Source organism: Echinops telfairi, unplaced genomic scaffold, assembly GCF_000313985.2.
Source record: "Echinops telfairi isolate 266 unplaced genomic scaffold, ASM31398v2 ScPeMD7_7400;HRSCAF=8409, whole genome shotgun sequence".
In the NCBI taxonomy this organism is placed as follows: Eukaryota; Metazoa; Chordata; class Mammalia; order Afrosoricida; family Tenrecidae; genus Echinops; species Echinops telfairi.
Genome location: NW_022111300.1, coordinates 44979084 through 44988726, shown reverse-complemented (window position 1 = coordinate 44988726; position 9643 = coordinate 44979084). Strand labels below are relative to the sequence as shown.

Sequence of the window (9643 nt, the reverse complement as noted above, 5' to 3'; positions counted from 1 at the left end):
CGCAGGTTCTCCATGTGGCCTCTAAGTATCTCTCCAACTCTAGACCACTCTGCGGGATCATTCGCCAAAGCACTGAGGTCTCTCCCTGCCCTGTTACAAGTTGTGATGGACAGATCAGGGCGCAGAAAAGATAGAGCTTGAAAGACCTGCAGTGACAAATCCAGGAGTTCTCCAGGAAGCGGGGCCCTGCCGTCCCGAGCACCCAGTGATGCTGAGGCCACGCCTGCAGCAGGATTACACAGAAACAAGAAATTAAGGAAAACTACGGAGACTTTACTGAGGAAGGAGAATGAGCCCCATTACAGCTGAATACGTTCTAGGATGGTTCGTATAGAACAATGGAACACAGAGCAAGACAAAAATGCCAGACTGTTTTTGCCACAGAGGGGACAATTGAGGGTTATTCTACACAAACAAAAGAGAAAAAGTTATCTCAGAACTCTCATATATATATGACTCATATATATATATATATCAATTAAACACCCCAAACAAGCTATTTCATATACTGGACACAGGATTTGTGTCTATTAAAGGTGCTCTTCCCAAGGACAGAGTTGTGCCCTTTTGTTGTGTCCCGAGGTCACTCCCACCTGCCTTCGTCACCATAAACGCAGGGCCATCACCCTTTGGGTCACGGCCCTGATGGCACTGGTCCCAGGAGGCACCACTTCAGGTCCTGACAGGGTTTCTCAATGCACAGTGTCAGGGCCAGCCCCCTGAGGAAGGTCAGGAGGCAGTGTCCAGAGAAGAGAGAGAACTGGAGAGAGAGAAAGAGGGACACGGTGGACACAGGCTTACTCCAAGGTTTCTGTCAGGTCTGGGCCCTGGATTCCAGCATCCTGGCCACAGGAATGGATCTATAGTGCACACTGCCCTGGATCGTCAACCGGAGACCCGGTCCTCTCCCACACCCCAATGGTACACCACGACTAACCCTAACTCACTGCCACCGAGTCGATACCCACTCAGCCACCCTGCAGGACAGGAGAACTGCCCTCTGAGTTTCTGGGACTACAAAGCCCATCTTTCTCCCTTGGGGCAGCTGGTGGTTTCGAACCTCGGACCTTGACGTTAGCAGCCCAACGCATAACCACTACACTACCAGGACTCCTTACACCAAAACTACTGGGGGGGAAAGGAAAGGTTTCCATCTGCTTCATTTCTCAAGAACAGGTTCTGGCTGTAGAGCGCGCCTGCTCACCATGTTGGGGTCCGTGTAGTGGAGGAGGGTCTCCCGGTGGCCGTTGTAGAGCAGGATGAGGAGAGGGTGCACCAGGTAGCCGGCGTAGCTGATGCGGGCCAGCAAGGGCCACGCGTCCCAGGACAGCACCTGCTTCACCACACCTGCCGGAGGGACACAGAGCCTGGTCCTTGACGTCCCAAAGCCCCCAGGGGCCTCTCCTGCCCCCTGCACTCGACGCCCCGTCTTCCAGAGAAGGCCTGTGTGCACGGTGTACCCATGTGCAGGAACATACCAACCCCCTCCCCCCATGGCAGGGATGCCAGGCCGCTGGTACCCCAGACCCGCTCTCGGGAGAGCCCGGTCACTAGAAAAGGACGTGGTGGCTGGTCCATGAAAATGAGGGAGACCCTCCTGGAGACGGATCGACACGGCAGCCCCAACACCCTGTGCTACCGTGCCAACGGCCATGAAGATGCTGCAGGTGACAGCAGCTGCCAACAACCACAATCCGGAGAAGGGGCTTTTCGTTCCCCAAAGTCCAAACCACACACCGCCAGCGAATCGCAGCGAGTCCAGGCCGACTCACAGAGACGCCACGGGGCGGGGTAGAACTGCCCCGTGGGTTTCTGAGGCTGTAACTCTTTGCAGGAATAGAGTCTCGTCTTCCTCCCTCAGGAGCACTTGGTGGTTTCAAACTGCTGACCTTCCAGTTGGCAGCCCAACCTGTAATCACTACCCCACCGGGGCTCCGTGCTCCGCTGCTCTCGCTCACTGAAAGCTGGGCTCCACAGACCCCCAGATCCCAGTGAGGCTGCAGGGGACCTTGACCTAAACCAAACTCACTGCCATCAAGTCGAAGCAGGCACAGAGCGGCCCTGCAGGGCGGGCAGACCCCCTCGGCGGGTTTCCAACAGTGAAGCCTCATCCTCTTCCCGAGGAGCGGCTGGAGGTTCCGAGCTGCCAACCTTAGAGCCAGCAGCCCAGTGTGTAACCCCTACGCCACCAGGGCTCGGCGAGTACTGAATTCTGTCAGCTGAAGACACGGAGGTGCAGGAGGCTGAGAGCAGACTGGTGGCCCATTCCCGTCCATTCGGACTTTCCCCTGCAGACATGGCCCTCCCTGAGGTCTTCCTGCAGGGAGAGCAACTTTCCCAGAAACTTCACTTGTACGCAGACCGAGGTGAACGTCCCACGCAGGAGAAGTGGGAGACGAACCAAGAGCTGGTTCTGAGCCGCTATCACCCTCCACCCTCCACCCCAGCAGCACCCAGCCCCTGTGGTACACCTTGTGTTTGCACATCTGTCCCTTCTGAAGGAGCCGGTTGAAGAGCAGTGGCTGCACCGTACCACCCTAGTCCTCCTGACATGCAAGGATGACCCAGCCCACGGCCGCCGCCCACACGGTCCGGTGCAGGGCCTGGTAGGTGGCGGCGGCCGCTGATGCCCTGTCAGAGGGGTCGTCCACCACGTAGGCCAGAGTGACCTCGACGAAGAAAACCAACAGGGCGCAGGTCCAGCCCAGCAGAGCCTGCCCCTGCCGGAGAGGAGAGGGAGGCGGGGTCAATGCCCTGTGAGCCCACGTGGGTTTATCCGCTTCTCTGGGCTGTGACTGTTCCTTTGGGGCACCATCTGCAATCCTTACCCCCTGCCCAAGGGGGACAAAACAGCGTCCTGATGGGTGGTCAGGGCATGGGGCAGATGGAAGAGCATGACCATAAGAGACAGTCACAACGAGGTGCTGCCCAGGCAGGTGCAGTCCCTGAGACTTGGTGAGACACAGCAGGCAGCACCTGGCAGATCTTTGCAAAGTTACAGCTCTGCACCTGTATCTTAGTGGTGGTTACCCCAATGTGCATGGCAGTGAAACCACACACAGCGGCCACACACGCCCCAGCTGGCCGCCACGGTGACTCCCAGCCCCTGGTGACCGGCCCTGTGGGTGCAGAGAACTGCCCCGTGGGGGTGACCAGGCAGTGATCTTCCAGAAGCAGGTCGCCAGATCATGTTTCTGCCGGACCCCTAGGGGAGCCAGGTCAACCCTTAACCATCCATGCACCCCACCCACAATGAGGGTGTGCAGAATGGGTGGGCCAGGTGAACCGGTGTGGACATTTCAAACACATAACTGGGAGATAGACAGATTGCTGGCTTTGAGCCGATATCACCATCCACCGTCCACCATCCACCCCAGTTTCCGGCTTTGCCCTGATGTGATTGCATGCTTCCGACACTATATTATCGTGTCAACATGACTTTTACATGAGCCGGTGTGTCAGGCAGGGTTCTCTAGAGAAACAAAACCAGGACACTTATGATTATATCTATATATAAAAGGATAAGATTTATATAGCGAGAAGGAATATAATCGCTAATTAGTCCACACAGCAATACAGAGGGCTCAGTTCAACTCACTTTTGTGGAGCAGTTAATGTACTGAAGGCCCTTCAACTCACAGGTTTGCTGGTCAAGGTCAAGGAAGTGGATAGCGGAGTCTGCCCTCAGGCAAGACAAGCAGGGTGGGGCAGCCATGGCAGGAAGATGAGAAATTGAGGCACAGCAGAGGCCAATAGCACGGGAGCGTAGCAAAGTAGTCTGATGGATCCTCAAGAAACATGGAGAATCAGGTCTCTGTGGAACCTCAAGCTCTGTCAATGCACAGCACTGCACAGCAAGGCAATGATCCACAGGTTGGCTCGGCCCACAGTACTGTAGCACACGGTTGAGTCAAAGGACTAGCTCAGACAGCAGAGGGCTGGTTCAATCACCAGGGAGAAAAAGGGGAGGGGGAGGGGGGGGGAATGAGGAGCTGATACCAAGGGCTCAAGTAGCAAGAAAATGTTTTGAGAATGATGATGGCAACAAACGTACAAAGGCGCTCGACACAATGGATGGATTGTGATAAGAGTTGTATGAGCCCCTAAAAATGATTACAATTTTAAAAATAAAACTACAGCGTGTGTGTGTGTGTGTGTGTTACAGAGCCTTGGTGGCACCGCGGTGTGTGTGTGTTGGGCTGCCAACCACAAGATCGGCAGTTTGAACTCATCAGCCATGCTGTGGGAGAAAGACAAAGCTTTCTACTCCCATAAAGAATTACAGTCTCAGAAAGGCACCAGAGCAGTTCTGCCCTGACCTACAGGCTGGCTGTGAGTCGGCCTCCACTCAAGGGCGGAGAGAGCTGCATCTAGGGAGTCCTGGGGATGCAGAGGTCACACACTGGGTTCTTCGTCCCAAGGTCAGGAGTTGAAATCACCAGTGGCTCCACAGGAGAAAGACAGGGCTTTCTACTCCCGTAAAGAGTTACAGTCTCAGAAACCCAAGTGGTTCCACTCTGCCCCATAGGGTTGCTCTGATCCAGTATCAACGTGTTGGCAGTAAGTTTGGTTTACAGAGGTTAGCTCCTTATCTGGGAAGATAAAAGCAATAAAAGTAACACACGCACACCCCCAGTAATCCCCCCCCCAGTAAATCCTCATGCTGTGACTACTGCCTGTGAGTGTTGTGTGTCCTTTACAACAAGGGATGGAACTCAGCTGAGAAGCAGAGGCTGGGGTCGGATCTTTGGTATCAGAATCGGGAAAGAAAGATGGAGGGTGGAGGCATGTCTGACCGCTGCCTGGTGGCAACGGGGAAGCCAGAGGAGGTCAGATAAGGCCTCCTTGCCATTGACTTCGGCATCTACAGAAAATGTCCCCTGTATTTAAAACATGCAGAAAGAGCTCTGAAGGGTACGGGCCCAGGGGACATCACTGGCCCAGGGGCCCTGAGAGACTGGACGAGGGAGCTTGCTTCCCCTCGCCCTCACTAACAAGGTCAAAGTCTTTCTCCCTCTCTCTTTTCCATCTTATTGGGAGTTAATACAGATATCATATTCCATAGTTCAATCATACCGAGCAGTATTGTACCACTGCTACCACAACCAGTTTCAAAACATTCTCTTCCTTCTTGAACTCCCTGACATCGACTCCCTTTTACCTACCTGCCCCACTGTACAACCCTCCCCCCCAAACCCTTATTCTACATGCTGTCTCTATAGGTTTATCAATTCTGGGTTTCATATACTAAAAAACAGAAAATCATATAACACAAATTCAAGAAGGTCATCCCAATGACAAAATCCATCTTAAATAAACTCCAATATGAACAAAAAAGCAATACAGAAAATGCTGAAAAGCAGATCAGGCCCCACGTGCATCGGAAGGGGATTGACCGACAGGTTTTAACCGTTCAGGTCAGGTTCATCCTTTGACCTTCTCGGGTTGTCTCTCCAGTGCGCTCTGTTTGGTAACCACGTTCCTCTCACCCTCCTATTGTGGGTAGAGGGTAATCACTGGGCCTTATTTCCTTTGTGGTTCCCACAAATGGACCTTGGACTCCCACTGCCATCCACAGCCTTCTGCAACCCCAAATCTCAACACTTAGGCACTGATCCTGCTGCCTCCTTTGGCTTCGAATTACATGAAGATCTCTTAAATTGAGCATGGACTTTTATTTTTTATCGAAGAAGAATAAGTCTTACCAGCATGGCCTGTACACCTGCCCATGAATTATCGAAGCCTTGAAGCTTTACGAAAACCAGCAGAAATTACCGTGACGACGCATCCGATGTGGAAAAGCAGGAACACATGGCCGGGGAGCATTGTAATCACTTCCCTCTTTCTGAGGAGCCACCACCCGGAGCGCAGCAAGCGCCACGGCGCGGTTAACTCTGACTTACGCGCTTGGAAAAATGTCCCCGAGGAAATTACAGAGAGAAAGAGCTGTGTTCAAAGGCCTTCCTCACACAGGGCCATGTGTCATCATGAAACGCCGGCAACAGCCGGGTAGCCAACCATGAAACAGCGCGTCAGCCCTACCGCCACAAGCACGCAGACCGACATCATTACACGGAGAAAGCTGAGCACTGGTCATGACAAGAGGAGCCTGGCGGCCCAGGGGCTAACTCGCCAGACTGTTGGGTGTCTCTGAGGGAGAAAGTCAAGGCTTTCCCCGGGAAGAGGTCCGATCTCGGGGACCCCCCAGGGGCAGTTCCACTCTGTCTTGTAGGGTCACTCCGAGCTGGAATGGACTGGATGGCACGGAGTTTGGTGGGGTTTTGTTTTGGGGGGCAGTAATATGAACATGTCTCTGGGCGCGCACACATATTTACACCTGGGCAGCCAAGGTGGGAGGAGCCTGAGGAGCGTTCCCTGGTGACTTTTCTGGAAGCAAGTTCCTAACTCTTAAAAAGCGGCTCTGGACGAATGGGCAAGGAGCTCGGGTGATGTCTCGGGTACATGCTGGGCTGTTAACTGCTGTGAGGTCGGCAGTTCAAAACCACCAGCCGCTCCACGGGAGAAGGATGAAGCTTTCTACGCCTGTAAAGAGTTGCAGTCTCAGAAACCCACCAGGGCTGTGAGTCAGAATCGGCAAGGAGTTTTTTTGTGGCGAATGGGAACTCATTCTAGGAATTTTCTGGAAGAGGCCACACAGGGAGGGGAAGCTTACCCCATGAGACTCACTTTCTACGGATGACGATAATCCCCGGGGTTATGAGGTGGAACTGGAAGTCATTGGCAAGGTACCACGTCCAGCCGTTGCACTGAAAAGGAAGGAAGGAAGGGACCTGTCCTCCACGTGCCAGGCCGGCACCCACTGAGTTGACCAGAGGAAGAGTTCAGCAGATGGGGTGGATTTCAGTGGGAAAGGAACGGGAATTTGGGGGCCTTTGGGTCAGATAGTTCACACGCTTAACCCTCATGTCCCTGATTGGTTCTGTCAGACACTAGCAGCCCTCATCCCTTCATTATAACCAGCCGTGTGGAAGGCACTCCTGCTGCCGTCATCCGGAGGGACTGTCCTGATGTCAGCAATGAGGGCAGCCTTTAAAAGCACACCAGCGAACAGGAACAGTGAGAACTAGAGTCAGGACGGGGCTGTGGGTCCCAGAGGCTGGGGGCCTGGTGGGGAGCTGCGTTTCCCTTTTTGGGGTGGTGAGAAGATTCTGGAAAGAGAAGCTGTGATGGTTCCGCAGCATGGTGAATGTACTTAATGACACTGAACTATGCCCTGACGATGCCTACAATGGCCACTTAATGGCATGCATGTGGGTCACTAGTTGGGCTGATAACCACAAGGTCGGTGGTTTGAAACCACTAGCTGCTCCTCAGGAGAAAACCGAGGCTGTCTACTCCTGTAAAGACACACTCCACTCTTGGACACCCAGAGGGGCCACTCTACTCTGTCCTATAGGGACATTATGAGTAGGACTCAACTCGATGACAGTGGATTTGTTGTTTGGTTTTTAGTTGTTGTTTTGAGCTTAAGTTGTTTGCACATCAAACAATCAAAAACAATTGGGCATCTCCTAGGATTGCTGTTTAACAGTAGTTGGTATTGTGTCAAATCAAATGACTTGGGGGTGCACAACAACATGATTCTGTTAAGAGAACTTAGATTGGGAATCAAAGACGGGGTCCCTGCTTGCAATGAAGCCTTTGGGCTTTGTGATCACACAGTAGCCGTGGCCCCCATGGAATGACTGCCCCGTCACTTGTCCCCAGCTGGGAAAACTCACCTGTGAGACTTTGTCAAGCTACTCCGGCTGATGCCATCTCCCCTCAATTCTGATACATGTGTTTGGCCCCTGATTATGAAGAGCACCTCCACTCTTACATTGGGCCTACCTCTGGAGCACAGCATCGGGAAGAAAGTGGAGAAATCACGGATTTCATGGTTCTTGTCGCTGTCTGGTTGGTTCCGACTCATGGCGAGTCTGAATACAAGAGACTGAACCGTGGCCGGCCCTGCGCCATCCTCCCAGTCTTTCCTACGTTTGAGCCCACTGTTGCAGCCACTGTGTCCATCCAACGCTTGGAAGACCTCCCTTTGGGTGACACTCAATGTTACCAAGCCTGATGCCCTTCTCCAGGGAGCCCTCCCTTCTGGTGATAGGGTCAAAGTGCACAAGACAAGGTCTTGCCATCTTTGATTCTGAGAAAGAACATTCTGACTGACTGCTTCCAAGAGATAAAGATTTATCTTTCTTCTGCTAATTCACGGCCTATCCCATTTTCTGCCCTAACACCATCTTTCAAAGACATGGATTCTTCTCCGGGCTTCTTTAGGGTCCTGCTTTCACATGCCCCGAGGCCATCGGAAGGAGATACCATTGCTTGGGTCAAGTATACCTGAGTCTTCAAGGTGATGACAGCTTTTTAACACTCCCAGCGGTCTTGGTCTTCTTGCCTTCGACGTGCCCAGTGCATGTGATTTCTGCACTGTGGCTTCCATGGGCGCTGATTATGGATCCAAGTAAAACAAAATCCTTGACAACTTCGCTCACCTCTACTTATCATGATGCTGCTTATTGGTCCAGTTGGGAGGACACGAGGTAGCATCCGTACGGAAGGCTGCGGTGTTTGATCTTCACCAGGAAGTGCTTCAAGTCTTCACTTTCAAGAAGCAAGGTCATGTCCTCTGTGTGTCGGGTGGTCACCGAATCTCCTTCCAGTCCCGATGCTACATCCTTCCTCCTACGCTCCAGGTGCTTTGCTCAGTATCCAAAATGAGTCAATATGGGGCAAGGACACAACCCCGACAGATACCTTTCCTAGTTTTAAACCACACCACCCCCTTGCTCTGTTCAAACAACTGCCTCTTGGTCTATGTTCAGGTTCTGCATGAGTGCAATGATGTGTTCTAGGATTCCGGAGCCCTGATGGCATAGTGGTTACACAGTGGGCTGCTAACTTCAAGGTCAGCGTTCGAAACTACAACTTCTCTGTGGGAGAAAGATGAGGCTTTCTACTCCCAAAAGGCTCACAGTCTAGGAAACTCAAAGGAGCAGTTCTCCCCTGACCTACAGGGTTGCTGTGAGTCGGCTTCGACTCGATGGCAGTGAGTTTGGTTTGGGTTTGCAAGGTTATCCGTAACTTGCTGTGATCCACAGTCGGGTGCCTTTGCATACTCAACAGAGCACAAGTAAACATATTCCGGGTTCCTCAGCTTTTAGTCAAGATCCGTCTGACATTAGCAATGCTATCCGTCTTCCTCTTCTAAATTCAACTTGAGTTTCTTTTTTTTAAATCACTTTATTGGGGGCTCGTACAATTCTTATCACAATCCATCCATCCATCCATTGTGTCAAGCACATATGTACATTTGTTGCCATCATCATTCTCAAAACATTTGCCTTCTACTTGAGCCCTTGATATTGGCTCCTTTTCTCCCCCTCCTTCCCACTCCCCCTCCCTCTTGAACCCTTTATAATTCATAAATTATTATTATTTTGTCATATGTTACATGTCCAACATCTCCTCCTACCCTCTTCTCTGCTGTCCATCCCCCAGGGAGGAGGCTATACGTAGATTCTTATAATCGGTTCCCCCTTTCCACCCCGCGTTCCCTCCACCCTCCAGGCATCGCCACTCTCACCACTGGTCCTGAAGGGGTCATCTGTCCTGGATTCCCTGTGTT

At 52.4% G+C, this 9643-nt stretch overlaps 1 protein-coding gene across 1 annotated transcript in view; it reads right to left on the bottom strand.

Moving 5' to 3' along the window:
- Positions 1-495: 495 nt before the first annotated feature.
- Positions 496-9643, bottom strand: part of LOC101658017 (O-acyltransferase like protein) — a 28208-nt gene continuing 19060 nt past the window's right edge. Inside the window, 3 exon segments of the mRNA XM_013004737.2 lie at positions 496-760; positions 1205-1347; positions 2534-2720. Of these exon segments, the coding sequence (XP_012860191.1) occupies positions 635-760; positions 1205-1347; positions 2534-2720 (456 nt within the window). The 3' untranslated portion in view covers positions 496-634.